We start from the raw sequence: 18,020 nt of genomic DNA, 5'->3' as shown, positions 1-18,020 counted from the left end.
CTAACGCTTAAATACAGTGTTAATTTTTTTTTAAAATTCTAATCAGAGAATTTTTGTTACATTGAGTACATATAATTTTTTTAACATTACAATTCCATTACATAGTTTTGCTTTTGTTTTTTTATTGTTGATATTCATATAATAATGACATCATGAGATTTATCCTCACAAGAAGTAGCTGGTTTATTTCCAGGTTACAGCCATACTTCCCAAAGTTCCTCTGGGTTCTGAGAACTATGCCAGCTCACCTGTCATCTCCATTCATTTTCTACAGGACAATCTCATCGAACTCAAGGAGTCTTCAGCAAAGGTTTGAGTCTTTTAAAATCATCATGCCTAAGTAAAACAAAGAAAAATTCTTTACTTCATTTATTTAGTAGATACCTTCACCCTAGTAAATTTAGTAAACTAGTGGAATAACCTTTAAAAATACCTATCACAAACTGAAACAGTGGATGACAATGGTCCTTTTCAATGAAATTGTTATAAAATGTGTGTAATGTGGCAACATTTCTATAATCTTCCTTGCTTGCTGTTATGCATTATCCTTTTATGCTTCAAAATCTGGAAATAAGGTTAAGGTTTGGGGAAGGAGTTGTTGGTTTGTTAGGGGGAGTAGGCTTATTTAATTTTTCAAAACAATCTATCAGGCTGTTTTCTAACTTTTTTAGATAACCCAAAAGGCCAAAAAATTAATCTGATGAATTCACATAACTGTTCTAAAAACTGAGCCCATCTCAATCCATAGAAGTCTTTATATTGCCTCTGCTGAGCTACCTTTTTGGTAGTTGTAGCATAATATCAAGAAATATGGTTAACGTGAACTAATCATTCTCCTGGAGGGGAATGCTCAACTTGATGGTTGTGCTTACATGTCAGTATTAATTCTTGCCTATTCCTCTACTTTCTTGAGTATTCTGCTACTAAAGATAATGTGTAGTTTGTGTATCTTATTACAGAGTTCATTCATTTCATTATTATAGTTGAATTGTCCAATGTTCATGTTATTTTGTCGTTATTATTATAAAATTTGTACACTATTTCGCTTTGATTTTCTACTTTGCCTCCTCTTATATCTGCTAAATATGATTCTTACTGGTGGACCAGTACAAAATGAAATTTGAAACAAAGCCAGTTGACAGTACTAACTGCTTTTAGAACTACAGCTTTATAATGAAATGTCTGTGGATATTGGGCAAGTAAAGCACTAATTTTTAACAGTTTAGATTAGCCAATGTGCCTTTGTCCTGAAATTGTAGCATTGTTTTTAGAATATACTGTATTAATCAAAAGAGAATCAGCTGTGCTGTGAATGCTTTCTTTTAAAGTAAAACTTCATTGGCTACATTAAATATGTATTCCAGTATAGTAGGTTTTCATAACCAGTTTGGGATTGTATATGTCAGTCTTAACCATCAATGGCTTGTGTGGGCTATTTTGAATTCATGGGCTAACAATGTTACCTTGTGAATATTTATTTCCTGAAGCATATTTTGAAGCAGTTTGAAACCTACCGTTATAGTTAACTTGATTTTCTATAATCATTGATGAAGATTATGGTTCCTTACGTTTGTGAAAGCCTTTTGAAAATAAAACATATGAGATAAACATATGTTATTTCATACTTATCACATACACAGCACTGTGGTGTAGGTAGGGCAGGTTGGCAGTGTCTTTTTAACAAATTAGAGACTGAAAACTTGTTAGTATCAAAACTTGGACTTAAAATAAGGTTCCTCAAGTGTTCTTATCACAATGGGAAAAAACTTGGAAAAAAATTTATGGTTCCTTCATTCTTAGCACCCATTTTAACAGTAGTTGAAAGGGTTATTAACTCTTTTTGTGTATTTGTCTTATTTTTTAAATTATAGTGATTCAAGGTCAGTCTTCACACCTCCCTTAAAGAAACATGGTGATTTTTGTGGGCATTTAAAATTCAATAGATTTATTCCACATTCAATCAGAAAATTTTGAAAACAGCATGTGAATACATGTGTAAAAATTGTGACTCATACCACTTTTCAGATCCTTAGTGCTTAGTATGGCACCTGGCAATATGACTAGTTATTCAGTAAATATATGAAATGAACTCATGCCTTTGGACTTGGTAAAGCATCCAGAGTTTACTGGTCTGCGTAGTAGTTGATGTTGATTTTTTGTGTGTCTCAGAAAGTTTAATAGCATACGAATGTCTTAGAAAAAAATTTACTGGAGTTTGAGTGATCTCTAAAATTAATGGTCTGTATATAAACTCACTGTTTCTGGGGGTAGCTTTTACTTTTTAGAGGATTTGAAAGATATGTGTCTATTTTTTTAAGTTATCTTGTCACTCATACATAAAAAATTATTTATCTTTTAGTTATACTTTGTCCCTGGGATCCTCTTCTTTATTTAGTTACTATTTTCACTTTATAATCAATCTGTGGTTAAAGTAATATATGAACTTGGCAATTCAGATGGGATTCATTAAAAGGAGAAAAATCTAGCTCAATATCCAAATCTTTTCTATCAGTTCACCTTTCTGGTTGGCATATTTCTAGTTTTGGTCACTTGTGTTTTCACCTAGCAGTCCTAGCAGCTACATTTGATAAAGTGTGAAGAGCATGCTCTTTTAAACCAAGCTTCATGGTAATTTAGGAGGGCAGCAGCAACCACCTCAAAATAAAATTCAGCTTTTAATTCTGTTTATCATCTCATCTTAAAACAAGGATTTACAACCAAACTCAAGCCTACATGTAAGGCCATCTTTATATATTGTAGCCTTAATAAAGTCAGTGTGGCCATGGTCTTTAAATAGATTTTGAAAATCAGTCAAATTGGTTTTTTTGGGTCTAATGATCTCAATGGCAAGAATAAGAGCAAATAAAACCCAAAATCTAATAATGCCAAGAGCAAAATCAAATTTTAAAAAGAAGAACCAACAATGCTATGTGCAGATCAGTTTAATTTTATTTGCCAAACATGTATTGAGTACTCACTATGTGTACAAGGCACTGGGAAATGTATAAAAGTAGAAACGGCACAGTAGCTCCCCTCCCATCCTGGAAACTATGTTATGGATAAAAGTAAATGACATGAAATTGATTGGAAATACCTGCTACAGAAAAAAGTTAATATAAAATAATACAAGGGTTCACCAGAAAGTGATTTGCAGAGTTGAGGAACTGTTGAAGTGTTGATGGCTTTTGAGCTGTCTTTGAAGGCTAAGTAGGCCTTTTAAGAGATTAAGATAAAAGTGAGCAGTGTTCTGGTGAAGAGAACTGCTGGGAAGTACAGAGTGTTAGGGAGCAGTGGTAGCCCCTACCTGGAGTACATTGATTGGGTTACTACATAATAGGATAGAGTTGTGCAAAGATTGTGAAGAGCTTAAAATACCCAAGCTAAAGAATATGCATTTTATTCCATAGGCAATGGGAGACTATATGTTTCTGTGGAGAAGAGTATTCCGATCAGAACTATTCTTTGAAGGGTAGGAAAAAAGGAATAGAATTGGGTACATTTCTAAAGTAAAAATGTCTTGGTTTCCCAATTCCTTGTAATACAGAATTCAAGTTAGGTAAACTTAAAAACTTCATTCTTATGGAGGGGTGTGTGTATGTGTGTGTGTACATGTTTATTTGTAGTCACAAACTTAAAATTTATTGGAAGAATTAAGCAATACTTCCCTAAGATAAGTCTTGAGTATTGCAAAAAATATATTACTTCCTTTGTCTCATCAGTTTCATAAGTAACATTGGCATAAGATGTGAATAAATCTCATAATAATCTTAAAGGGTCATTTAGGGCATTTATACCCAGCAAGAGTACCTTTTGGACAAGCACTTTTATGATTGTTTCCCATTCTCTTGCTCTTTGTTATTAATAAACATTTTGTCTATTTCAGTTGATCATCAACTTTTAAACATTGAAATTTTAAAGAATCTACTTCTGCATTGTTATGGCAGTAATTCTGAGTCAACTGAATTAAAAATATTTGGTGGTGTTAAAAAATAAGTGTTAATTTAATTTTCAAACCAGTGGTCATCTTTTTTCATGTATTCCTTTGAATACCAAAGGATTTTCTTGTACAAAAATATTTGACTTTTGACTCACTATTCTTTTTATTTCTAAGGTGTATCTAGAATTGTGTAGTTATATAATGAGTTATATTTCAGTATTCCGCTGCCTGATGCTTTTAATGTTTTAAACATAAGCTTGTAGCACAGTTATAAAAGCCTTAAGATTGGGTATCTGATTATTTAATATTTTCTTTTATAATGGATTTTCATATTTACAACTTGCATAAGTAATTTTACCTCTTAATTATTTAGAATTAGCATATCCTTAATATTTGACTATTTTATTGCCTGTAGACCTTTCATTGGAGAAAGAACAGGCAAAAGAAAACTTGTGTTCATTATTTTAGTCTTCGAGTTGTTTCATCATCCTTAACTGACTATATGGCTTTCTTTCTGAGCTATTTAGAATCATTAAGAGAGGTTTCAGTCAGTCTTGATTATTTTAGAAAATTGGAATGCTTTTAGAAGTAGCAAATATGCAGCCTTTACATTTATAAAAATATTTAGGATAGTGGTGTCCATGGTATACACTGAAGCAGAAAAGACTTAGTAGTAAATTCATGGCTAGGTTTTATTTTATAATTTTGCTCACTGTCATCGATTGCTTATCAGTGGATGGTAAAACTATTTAAAAGTTCCATGATCGTGTAGAGGTTTGTATTTTTTTTTACAGTAGAGAAAGTCCAGTCACTATTTTTCATATATGGACTCTTGTAATAATGGTGGTTATAAGTCTTCACAATAGAGCTACACAAGGAACTGCAGCTTGTGAATTTACTGATAAAAATCTTAGTTAAGGCAGGAATGAACTGATCAAGTTTAAATGATAATTTTTATAAGGTCAAGAATTGAAGTCTTTGCATAATATGTGCGATGCTCTTTTATTTTACCTCTCATAATCCAGACAGCTGACCAGTTTTGACTTTGGGTCTACTACCAATTGTCTTTCATTAATAAACAATCAAGCAAGTGATGCCAATACTGGAAAACTAATAATCTTTAGTAATATTGCCTTAATTTAACAGCTCTACATTAATCATACTCCTCCACCACTGTCCAAGAGTAAGGAGAGAGAAATGGACAAGAAAGATTTGGACAAGTCGAGGGAAAGATCCAGAGAAAGAGAAAAAAAAGATGAAAAGGACAGGAAGGAACGGAAAAGGGTTTGTAATTTTTTAAAAACTAGTTTGGAAAGCTCATTATCGTGTACAGTAGTGTGTTTGTTGCCCTTTTAGAAAGTACTAGTTTGTTGCATGGCAATCTGTTATGTAGTGTTTTAACTGGTATTTTCACCCTAAAGTGTGTTTGAATCTTCTACACTAGTAAGGATCCAACCTAATCTCTACCAGCTCTGCTTGTCTTTCATGTCATTTTACCAAGTATGTGAAACCACTACAGATAATTCTCCAATGCTAGCTGTGCACTTCTTCTATAAAAGTAATACTTTAAAACAAAAACAAAAACTCTTGATCAATGTAGTTCACAATTCTTGATTCTAGGATCACTCAAACAATGACCGAGAAGTGCCACCGGACTTAACCAAGAGGCGGAAAGAGGAAAATGGAACAAGTAGGTAGACTTATTAATACTTTCCAAGCAATCATCAAAGAGAATTGAAAAAAGGTTTTCATGATTCTCTTTTATAATTTTAGTGGGGGTTTCAAAACACAAAAGTGAAAGCCCATGTGAGTCTCCATATCCAAATGAGAAAGACAAGGAAAAAAATAAGTCAAAATCTTCAGGCAAAGAAAAAAGCGGCGACTCATTTAAATCTGAAAAAATGGATAAAATCTCCTCCGGTGGCAAAAAGGTAAATTAGGAAAACTAAAGGAACAATACACTTTTTCTTAAAACACTTGCTAGAAAATTTAGCAAATATTGAGGGGTTTTTTTGTAGTCAGATAGTCTTTTGTTAATTATTTGGGGGTGGGAAGAAGAGGCATTGGGGAAGAGCAGGTTATCTGGGTAATTTGAGCCCGTTCAGTCCCAAATTACTGGGAGGATAGAATTAGTTTCTCTCTGAAATTCCTTTCCGCTCCAGTCCATTCCTCCCTACTTCTTTTCATTGAGTTTCAGCCTCTATTTTGGGTTTTCTTTTTCTCCACCAATAGTTCTTTTAGTTTCACTTTATTCCTGAGATTACATTTATTCTCCCTGATCATTACACTGTTATAAAAGTCTTTATTGTGATTTTTAAACATGTTTTTATAACATTTTCTCCTAATAAACTTACATATTCACACTTATATTTGATTTTAAAATATAGTGTGCATTCTTTTAGATGCTAACGGATGATACTCAGAATACATCTCATGTATCTGCCATAAAGCAGCAAGTCATTACTAATGTGTAAAGTGTTAACAAAGCATGATTATGGCATATATTCAAAATATATGCCATATATTCATAGTTCTTAAAAGCAGTTTTGATTAGGTGATAGTTTTAAAAATTCTGTATGCTTTAAAAATGGAAGGCTACTCCTTTTAAATAAGCATTTTAAAAATTGAGGTAAAACTTACATAACATAAAATTAACCATTTAAAGTGTATTATTCATTGACATTTACTATATTTACAGTGTTTTACAATCATCTCTGTCTAGTGCCAGAACATTTTCATTACCTCAAAGAGAAACCACATACTCATTAAGCAGTCATTCCCCATTTCCCCCTTCCCTTTAGCCCCTGGCAACTACAAATCTGCTTTCTGTCTCTATGAACTTATAAAAAACTGGCTATTTCATGTAAATGGAACTGTATAATAATGTGGCCTTTTGTGTTTGTCTTCTTTCACTTAGTGTTATGTTTTTGAGATTCTTCATGGTGTTATATGTATCAACTTCATTTCTTTCATGACTGAATAATATTCCATTATAAGAATATACCACATTTGTTTATCATTTGTTAGTTGATGGACTTTTGTGTTGTTTTCCACCTTTTGTCTATTGTGAATTGTGCTGCTATGAACATTTGTGTGCTGCTACGAAGTATTTGTTTGAATACCTGTTTTCAATTCTCTTGTGTATATGCCCAGGAGTGGAATATCTGGGTTATATGCTAATGCTATGTTTAGCTTTTTGAGGAACCACCAAACTGTTTTCCACAGTGGCTGCACAGTTTACATTTCTACCAGCAATGTATGAGGGTGCCAATTTTCCTACATCCTTGCTAGCACTTGTTATTTTCTGTTTTCGTTTTGTTATTTTTATTTATTTATTTTTTATTGTAGCCATCCTAATGGCTGTGAAGTGGTATTTCACTGTTGTTTTGATTTTCCATTTTCTTAATACTACTGACGTTGAGCATCTTTTCGTGTGCTTGTTGGCCATTTGTATATCTTCTTTGAAGAAATCTACTCAGATGATTTGGCCATTTTTTAATCGGATTGTTTGTCTTTTTTGTTGCCTAGTTGTAAGAATCCTAGTCTTGATACTAGACCCTTATGAGATATATGATATGCAAATATTTTCTCCTATTCTGTGGATTGTCTTTTCACTTTCTTGATAGTGTTCTTTGATGCATGAAAGTTTTTACTTTTGATGAAGTCCAGTTTTTTCTTTTGTTGCTTTTGGTGTCATTTTAAATAAGTCTTTGAAGAAAAATTTATGACTGGTGGGTGATGAAAAGGGATTTTGAGCTGATTTTTATATATGGTTTTCCCTTCCCCAACTAATTCCACCATTCGTTATAGGAGTCCAGGCATGATAAAGAAAAGATAGAAAAGAAAGAGAAACGGGACAGTTCAGGAGGAAAGGAAGAGAAGAAACAATATCCTTTTCATCTTATTGATGTTTTTAATCAGTGTAATGGAAAGCTTTGATATTGGTCTTACTTAGAATTGTATCCTTATAGTATGTGGTCTCAATGCTTAAGGGCTTATTACTTTTTTAAATGGTCTTTCTAGTTAACCCTTTCAAATATACAAAATGTGGAAATGGGAGACTTGATTATTTTTTAAACTTCTTTGGTGACTCAGGTTGTTTATGCCACGAAGGGATTTAGAGTCCCTGTGGCTCTGCCACCATGAGAAAGGGAACAGAGAGTCCCTTGGGCTGGGGGCAAGGGGAGTAGCAGGGCGAGATGATGCAGCAGATTAGCAGAGCTGATAGAGTTTGAGGCTGCCAGGCTGATAAGAGCCAGTTAGGCTTGCAAGCTGAGGGATTATACCAAGATGAGTGAGACCCTATTCCCCCCCGCCCAAAGTTGTTTTCCCTTAATTTGTCATCTACTCATAAGTCCTCGGACAAGCACAGATAATGAAGACTTTCAATCAAGGTGAGTGTTCTCTCACCTCCTTTTCATTTAAAGATAGAAATATAAAGTGAGCTCTAATAATGTTGAAGGAACTAGATCCATTTTGCAAGGTACAACTAGAATTTTTCACCTAAATATAATAATCAAGACTTTGGGTAAAGATGTGAAACAAGATTCATGGTTATTTTTAGGCTGTTTTCATTTTAAGCTTGCTGATTAGCCATGCTTTTTTTTTTTTTTTTTTAAAAAACTCCAAGATGTGTTTAAGAACATCTGGCTTTCTCTTCACCATTCATTCCCATCTTCTCTGGATAATTAATTACTTTTTTTAAAGTACCTGTTTCTCCTTGTAGCGGGTGGTGATGAATCTGCATTTTACAGGTGAAAAAACTGAGACTTTGAGAGGTTAAGTTGAAGAGGGCGACAGGGATTAGCTGACGTAGCCAATACTCAGAACATAGGTCTTCTTGCCCTTTAGTTTTCTTTGATCATTTTTTTTCGGCTTTTCATGCAGACATGTTTGTTATCCAGAGATTTTTAAGTTTTGTCCCTCTCTTCCTACTGCTGCCTATGTTTTGCAAAGCCAAAAATATGGTCTGGGCTTTTAGTTCTGGAATTTAAAACATGCAACTTTGTTTTTAAAGTAGTTATGCCTTATGAGAGATTTAAAAAGTGTTTTATCTACCTAAATAAATTTTATCTGGACAGTGTTCAGAACCTTAACATAGTCTTTTTTCAGACTCAGATCATCATTTAAATAGTTATTGTTTGGTGATGCCTTAGGATTATTTGCTCTCTACATTTAATGGTTTGAGATGGCTATATTTGAAGTTGTTGACTTTTATAGCCAATTTTCTTGTTTCTGTATTAGCTGTCACTTTTTAATGAAATCAAGTACAATTGCTTTCTCTACCTTCCTCTTTATATTATTTGCTGCTTCTAATCTTTTGTGAAACTAGATAGATAGCCAAGCTGTTTGCAGTTGTTTAAGAGCAAGAAATGTCTGAGAGCCTGTTTTGTATAAGGGTATGAGCTTTAGAGTATGGATTTTTGCCCTGTTTGACTGCAAAGCAGGGATTGGAGGTTGCCAGGTAGGTAAGTTCCGGACAAATAGTGTGCTTTTTCTGCTTTGTTATTCTGTGCTTGTTATCTAAGTATTAGAGTAGGGTAGATGAGAGTGATGACACTAAATTTAGAACTTAATAGATTTTTTAAATTTTGAAAGATTATAGAAGGAATATCATTACCTATTCTTAAATTCTAGCCATCCCTCCACCCCAACAACTAGCTATCTTTCCTTGTGAGCTATAAACTCTTAATCATTTTTATTCTTCACCATAGTCTTCCTTTTAGTCTGGCATTTTACTTTTTACTTGTTTTCACCTGGTCCCCTTATTAAGGGGGGGGGAACATACCTCTTCTGTTTTTAGTAGGAATGGGCCAGTCATCACTGACAACTTTCCCTGCAGTTTTATACATGTATCTTTACTTAGTACCTAAATATTATTCTTTGGTTTGTGAAGGTTATGCTTCAGACATCTTTGAATTCTCATTCACATAGGCCATGGATTTGTACCTTACCTTTGTATAATCTCTCAGGTCCAAAGACAAGAAAAGACTGGAGGGGGTGTTAGATATTAGGTTGGTAGTCTTTGAGGCAAAGTGTCTCTATTCAGATCTCCTTTTAAGATATATTTAGCTTGATGTTCATCCTGTTCAATTTCTTGTTAACAACTATGTACTATACTCTCTTCTTGGGTAGGCTAAGTTTTGTGGGGCACTGGTTGATTTTTCCTTTTTCTGGCTATTCTGGCTGCCTCCTTCTATTGGATACATTCTAGAGTTATCAGATCTTTCTGTTCTTCCTTTTCATCTAGAGGTCTCATCATTTCTGATTGGCACCATTTACCTTCAGGCTACTTCAAATCTGCTACTCACTGCTCCCTTTTTTATTTATTTTAGATTCTACAGAAAGGAGAGCTACTACACATGTTACATTTCCATGATTCAAAGATGTCATTAATTGTAAGATTCATTGTTGGTTGTTAGAACTGTTGTTTTGAGAAAGGTGGATAGAGAAATGACATTGATTTGTATGTATCACCCTGATTTCAGAAACTTCAAAATGATCATGTTAGAGATAAGAAAATATAATATTTAAATGTAACCCAGATTAAATTCCGTCCAAAGTCTTCTGTCTTCTTTTCCTGTCTCATAATTTTTAGTTGCAAAAGCCTTTCTGCTTGTTCTCTGTATCTTCTGTTACTTGTTATTGCTAAAGTCTTTGTCCAAATTCATCTTATCTTTCCTTGATTTAGTCTCTTGAACACTACTAGCTGCTTTGCCTTTAACCTTTCCCCCTAGTTTAATCTTTAAAAATTCCTGTCTGTGAAAAATTTCCACTTAGAACCATTCTGTAGCTTCTCAATTTTAGTTTGATATGCATGGTCCTCAATTCATTAATGTTACGTTCAGCTAAATTTTGAGAATCACACATTGCGCTAAACTGAGACTTACTCTTAGATTTTGAGCAGCTCAATCTTCTTGCACTTTGATCCTGGATTCCTGATTTTTAATTTCAAAGAACATTAGCAGTTGGCTCTATCTTATCCATCTGTATTTGTAGTATACTATATTCCTATTCTAATCCTCTACTCCAGTGAAACCTAATGTATTTTACAGATCCATGTCTCACCTCCAGGCTCTTACGTGTGTAACCAGACTCTTACTGTTTAAATCCAAGGTTGCAAATTCTAAGCCCTTAGGTAGAATTTGGCTTGTTGGACATACCTTCTTCTTTTTTTGGCCATATTTGTGGCATGTAGAAGTTCCCAGGCCGGGGATCAAACCTGTATCACAGCAGCAACCCAAGCCACTGTAGTAACAACACTGGATCCTTAACCTGATGCACCACCAGAGAACTACAGACATATGTTCTTGGTTTCACACAGTATTTAAAATGAAAAACATCGGTTGTCTTTAAAAATCAGAAGAGGAATTCCCATCGTGGCTCAGTGGTTAATGAATCCAACTAGGAACCATGAGGTTGCGGGTTCGATCCCTGGCCTCGCTCAGTGGGTTAAGGATCCGGCATTGCTGTGAGCTGTGCTGTAGGTTGCAGGTGTGGCTCAGATCCCAAGTTGCTGTGGCTCTGGCGTAGGCCGGCAGCTACAGCTCTGATTAGACCCCTAGCATGGGAACCTCCATATGCTGAGGGTGCGGCCCTAGAAAAGGCAAAAAAAAAAAAAAAGACAAAAAAAAAGAGTTAACAAAATCCAAAATTCATTTTCTTTTGAAGAATTGAAATATCTGGCAACATTGTATCCTGACTTCTGATGGCAGCAATCATCTTGACCTTGGTTACCCTTAAGTAAAGAGTGGGTCTTTTTTATAGTTTACTAATTTCCCACTTAGCTCACTTCATTAGTTTCCATTTATTTCCTCATCCCTGTAAACAATTGATTTTGTAATTCCTGTTCTGAGCCCTTTGCCTTCGGTACATACTTGGAAACTGATCTCCTAAGTGCTCAAAGATTGCTTATTTTAGGAATGTGTTAAGCCATGTTATGGCACAGTCCTAGATGCTGGCAAACGTGTTGGAGCAGAAAGTGTTCAGTTAAGTTTGTTTTTCAGTAGTTTCCTGTTGCTTATGCACATGTGTGTCAAGTTGACTACAGAGTCCTAATCACTGATTCCTAGGTATTTATGAGTGTGTTACATATCCCTCTGATAGCAATCTTCTGGGGGTTTTTTTGTTTTGTTTTGTTTTGCTTTTTAGAGCCACACTTGTGGCATATGGAGGTTCCCAGGCTGGGGGTTGAATTGGAGCCACAGCTGCCAGCCTACGCCTTAGCTATAGCCACACAGGATCCGAGCCACATCTGTGGGCTATACCACAGCTCACGGCAATGCCGGATCTTAAACCCACTGAGCAAGGCTAGGGATAGAACCTTGGCCCTCATGGATACTAGTTTGTTACGACTGAGCCATGATGGGAACTCTCGATTGCAATCTTGTTGAAGGCAGTAACTTCATCCCTTTCATCTAATCAAACAACCAAGTATTCTTTATTACCTGCTACTTTTTTTTTTGTCTTTTTCTTGGGCCGCACCCGTGGCATATGGAGGTTCCCAGGCAGGCTAGGGGTCTAATTGGAGCTGTAGCCACCGGCCTACGGCAGAGCCATAGCAACTCGGGATCCGAGCCACGTCTGCAACCTACAGCACAGCTCACGGCAATGCCGGATCCTTAACCCACTGAGCGAGGCCAGGGATCGAACCTGCATCCTCATGGTTCCGAGTCGGATTCGTTAACCACTGAGCCACAGTGGGAACTTCTACTTGCTATGTTTTAAATACTTTTAACTTTACACGGAGAGTCATGTACAGAAATATTATTTATTTATTTTTTAATTTTTTTTTGCTTTTTAGGGCTGTACCCTCAGTATATGGAGGTTCTCAGGCTAGGGGTCAAATTGGAGCTACAGCTGCTGGCCTATGCCACAGCCACACAGGATCTGAGTCATATCTGTGACCTACAGCACAGCTCATGGCAATGCCAGATCCTTAACCCACTGAGCAAGGACAGGGATCGAACCTACAACCTCATGGTTACTAGTCGGATTTGTTTCCACCGCACCACAATGGGAACTCCCAGAAATATTAACTATATCTTTTTGGGATTGAGGAGAAACGTCATTGGCTTTTTTTTTTTCTTCTCTCAAAAGAAGGATCAATTTATTTTCAGTGTTTAAGTAGTATACTGTTCAAGAAGTTGCTTTGTGTGCTGCAACATATTTTTCGAGGGCAGGTTTATTATGCTTTTCATCTGGGTCTGTATGTAGCTATCATTAAATGTGTACAAAAATTTTGTGTGGAGACTGAAATGATAGGCTCAAACTATTTTATTATCATCCTTTGAAGTACTGGGTATAATTTCTGTGCACTGATATTCATAGGCACCAAACAGTTGGAGAGAACAGGAGAGAGATTTTCTATTTTCCTTTCTTCCACTTAAGGCAAACCAAATATTCACTCAGGTGCTGTACTGTTATTTATCTGGATGTAGGCATGAACACATCCAAAAGGCTCCCATGCCACATTTACCTTTGACTATGACTATTCCTCACACACATTTATCCTGAGAGGCACCCCTGGGTGTTCTAAGATTCAGTTCAGCTAGAATCCAGTTTTAACTCTGTTCCATTTTATCCACTTGGAATACTTCGGGAAGTGTGTTCGCTATGATAATTCCTAGGCAGCAGTATAAGGGTAAATGAAGGAGTAAAGTGAAATTAGGATGGGTATATATAACTTCTTATATATTACTTATATAAGAAGTATAACTTCTTTCTTCCTTGTAAATGTTCAGTGGACTTCTTAACTGTCAGCTTCATCCATGTGTGCCATTCTGTTTGGGTGTGTGTGTATGTACAAGTAGTAGGATTAACCAAGGATAATATATTACTTCATTGGGCCTGTATTTCATAGTTTCTCTAAATAAATTTTATAGCCATCTAGAGGGCTCTTTTATGAGGAATTTATAAACTATTGAAATATTTCTTAGGACCTTTTTGGTGAATTTGATCATAAAATTAGAAAATGTGTTTGTGTTTGTGTGTGAGATAATAAGGCTGATTTTCTGTTTGCCTTTCTTCTCTACATTGGTCACAAGTCTAGCTGCTCTTTCACCCAGATCTACATTTTGAACTTGCTTCTTGCTGTCACAGCTCTCTGTAAAGTAATATCATTTAAAATCAACTGCCTCAACTCTGAAAGGGTGCTCTGTAAGGGCATTTCATGCATAGTTTTCTGATGCCCTGACAAACGAGGTCATGGTAGAACATAGGGAAGTGACAGCCTTCATAAGGCAGGGCCTATTTTGGCAAAAAGAAGGAAAAAACCCTCAGGATGTCCAAATAATTGCCAATAAAAAGTGATGTTTACACATGTAATCTTATCTTACCATAGTAGAATGTGTCCTGCAAACACGGTTATTACCGAAAGAGTAGAGGTGTCTAGATGACAGCCGACTCTGAACTGAGCTTGAGAAACATCACCAGTCCTAATGTGAAAAGAGATCTGTGGGATCTCTTGCATTTAGAGCCTCTGCTTTCTTATTTACAGTGGTTAAAGTTGCACGTATTTTTTTTAAATACTTAATAAAAAATAACCTTAGAAGAATATTCCGGATAATGTGGTATACACTTATTGTTAATGAGAAGAAAATATTACTCTGCTGGAAGATAGAGTCCTGAAGTTTGAGTTTGGCACTGTTTCATCACTGTGTGACTTTCTTCTTGATGGCAGTTCTTTCTGAAGTTCACTGAACTTGGGGTGGTTTTCAAGTTTATAATCCCAAGACTTCAACATTATTTTATAAATACATTCTGGACACTGCTGAGAGACTGACATCCAGTATCTTCTTTCCACTTGCTCTTGTGCTTGCTGATTTGTCATTCCAGGGTATGGACAGACCCCTAAGCTGAAAGTCTCCCAGAGGAGGATGCCAAAGCTCCATGCGTCACTCTCAGAACGATATCTCCCATAACTAAGAGCTTCTGGTGCTGTCCATTTAATGGAAATCTGCTTTAAATCAGAAGATGAATACACACCACCATCCTCTTGACGAGACATTCCAAAGTCACTGATTTTCAGAACATTACTTTCACCTCCAGGCAGTTTCTTGCAGCAAGGTCCCTGTGTATACAATTTTTACTCGAGATTCGCCATCCAGAAGCAGCATCTAATGAAAATTTCACTGTTTTAGTTCATCCTTCTTTCTCAGAAAGGAGAGGAAAACGCCTCCTGGAACCAGTACCTTAATTATGTAGATAGGCTGTATTTGTGTGCAAACTATAAGTTTGACGATATTGGGATGATTATATTGTTTGAGGATTTTGGCTTCTTGTAAAAATTTTAATTTCAGTTCCTGTGAAAGACCATCTTCACATGTTTTAACAGCAATAGCAGTTTTATCCTTCAGTGTGCCCTTAAATACGTCATCAAAATTTCCCTTGCCCAGTAATTGTGACATCTTCATGATTCTGAACTCATTTTTTTATTCTAGTTATGGCCATACTGATAATACCATGATACTCTTTATTGGAACATTGACTTTTTTTGCAGTTAAAAAATTGAGATAAAATCCATGACATAAAATTTGCCATTTTGAAGTGTTTTTTAGTATATTCACTATGTTGTAACCATCACCACTAATTCCAGAACATTTCCATCAGCCTGGAAACAGACTCCACACCTGTTAGCAGTCACTCCCAATTCTCTTTCCCCCAGCCCCTGGAAACGACTAATGTATTTTCTGTCTCTATGGATTTGCCTGTTTGGGACATTTCATAAAAATGGAATCATGCAATACGTGGCCTTTTGTGTCTGGCTTCTTTCACTTACCATCATGTTTTCAAGGTTCATCCATGTTGTAGCATGTATCCGAACTTCATTTCTTTTTATAACTGAATAAGATTCCATTGTATGAATGTGTGTACCACATTTTGTTTATCCATTCATCAGTGATGAACAGGAACAATGATTTCTAAGTATTAAAATTGTAAGTTCAACATTAGTGTATCTATAATTGGTAATGTCAAGAGTGAACAGAATGCTGTATAGAAACGATATGTAAATTATTTGTCAGCATTTCATGCAAGTGTGATTATTTTCTAAGGCCCTTCTAGCTCTGGTTTTATGAAATATGTGAATGTAGTATTTTCATCAATAAAGTTTAATGCATTGAGCATTAGTTTAAAATTTGAGAACAATGTTAGGCAGATATGAAATTATTTGCCACATGTTGTAATGATCATGTTTTGAATTTATTTCAGTATACAGTATTTGAAAAATGTCAATACATAAAGGAAAAGAAATGAGTATAATTAAGTCAATATATTTTTAAAGCAATTTTTATAATTTAGCAGACATTGCATCTTAATATAAGTCATTATTAAAATCGTGTCCTTGTGAAAAATGTGATGTCATTTTTCTTTTTTGTTGATCATGTAAAATTGGTTCCTTTACATTGCTGTGTATTCTATTTACTTTTGACAAGCTATCGCTTGTCCTTGTGGAATGTTTTACATGTTTCTATTTAATTTCTCCCTCTCTCCCCTCCCCCCTACTCCCTACCTCACCCTCTCACAGACAGAATGTTCAGTGTTTTTTTTTTTTCTTTTAGTCATCATAGCGTGCCTATCTTTATTGGTTTCTAAGAGTGGGCAATAAGAAAAATGCAAATATTTCACCCTTATCTAGGGACTTAATTCAAGCCTTTGTTATTGAGAGAACACACTGATTTTTTTCCTTCTTTCTTAAATCTTCCTTCCTTCCTTCCTCTTTCCAATTCCTTCTTTCTTCCCTCCTCCCTTTTCTCCTTCTTGCCTCCTTCCCTCTCTTTCTTCCTCTTCCTTTCATCTGTTCCTTCTTCCCCTTTCCATCCATCCCCTTTCCCTTCTCCCCTCCCCCACTTTCTTCTTTTCTTCCTTCCTTTCTTATCTGTCAATAAAATCACTTTGTTTCTTTCAGGTGAGATTGGAATGAAATTGTTCAGCTGTGACCAGAAATTTATTTTCCTGAGTAGATTGCCGAGAATTATGAATGAAGAGGGCCCATTTGCATCTCCTTAAATTATTCAGTTATCTGCTTTATTGCTCCATGCCGAAAACTTAAAATTGTTTTGTGCATTACTGTATTTAACTTGTTGCTTAGTTTCTACATGTTTATTTTCAGTAAATGGCTGAAAGTGTTAAACTGTTCCATATTTTTAGCACAATGTGCTGCATACAGTTTCCAACAAGCAAATAAGGTTACATATGTACAGAATTTCACTTCAGGTTAACTAAATATTGCCTGGGTTTAGTTTTTTTTTGGGGGGGTTGTTTTTTTTTTCAATCTGAAATGCTTTTTATTGTTTGAAATGGAAAATAAACGATTATTGAACCATTTTGAATTTACCTCATTTTAAAACTCAGTTTTAATTTATTATTTGGCCTCTTTTTAATATTAGTAAAAACAAAATGGGAGCAGTGTCTTATGCAGTGTTTAGGAATCATTTTATATAGTACATGTACGACATTAAAACCTGTTTAAAAAGAAAACGGTACCAGCACTCACTTGTCCCTTGCCAATTTTTCTTGTAATTACTGTTAGAAAAATATGGGGGGGGATATCCAGAGTTAATTGTGTTTTAATTCTATAGCTATAGGAGCTTTGTATTGCTGAACTTTCGTCTGGAAAAATTTCACAGTGACATTTTTAAAAGAAAATTTTTTTATCTACTGAATTCTACCAGTGTAACCTTTTTTCTAAATAAACAATAGTTTTCTCAAATGATTGTATATCATTGTGGTTTTTTTTTTTCTTTTTTTGCTTTTTAGGGCTGCACCCACAGCATATGGAGGTTTCCAGGCTACCAGTCCAGTTGGAGCTTCAGCTGCCAGCCTGTGCCACAGCCACAGCAAAGCAGGATCCGAGCCACACCTGCAACCTACACCACAGCTCACGGCAATGTCAGATCCTTAACCCACTGACAAGGCCAGGGATCAGAACCTGCAACCTCATGGTTCCTAGTCAGATTGTTTCCACTGTGCCGTGACGGGAACTCTTATGTGATTGTGTATATTGTATATACTCCATTGTGTATGTTGTTGTTTATTCAAAATAATTTAGCAAAGAGAATTCAGTGAGATTCCTAATCCTTTC

General features: G+C 35.4%; 1 protein-coding gene and 1 pseudogene across 12 annotated transcripts in view; one reads left to right on the top strand and one right to left on the bottom strand.

Annotated features, from left to right (window-relative positions):
* Positions 1-17,648, top strand: part of THOC2 (THO complex subunit 2) — a 114,455-nt gene extending 96,807 nt beyond the window's left edge. For 3 of the 12 annotated variants that reach the window (XM_047763946.1, XM_047763945.1, XM_047763944.1), the window contains exons 33-39: positions 275-310; positions 5,084-5,221; positions 5,558-5,627; positions 5,711-5,868; positions 7,748-7,824; positions 8,286-8,331; positions 14,774-15,704. In XM_047763946.1, the coding sequence (XP_047619902.1) occupies positions 275-310; positions 5,084-5,221; positions 5,558-5,627; positions 5,711-5,868; positions 7,748-7,824; positions 8,286-8,313 (507 nt within the window). In that variant the 3' untranslated portion in view covers positions 8,314-8,331; positions 14,774-15,704. The other 9 variants (XM_047763942.1, XM_047763941.1, XM_047763939.1 and 6 more) reach the window with 7 other exon arrangements.
* On the bottom strand, positions 14,523-15,388 carry LOC125118112 (tyrosine-protein kinase Fer-like; annotated as a pseudogene).
* Positions 17,649-18,020: the final 372 nt, after the last annotated feature.

The sequence above is a fragment of the Phacochoerus africanus genome, chromosome X, assembly GCF_016906955.1.
Source record: "Phacochoerus africanus isolate WHEZ1 chromosome X, ROS_Pafr_v1, whole genome shotgun sequence".
NCBI lineage: Eukaryota > Metazoa > Chordata > Mammalia > Artiodactyla > Suidae > Phacochoerus > Phacochoerus africanus.
Note: the sequence above shows the minus strand (reverse complement) of the source record. Positions and strands in the feature narration are given on the sequence as shown.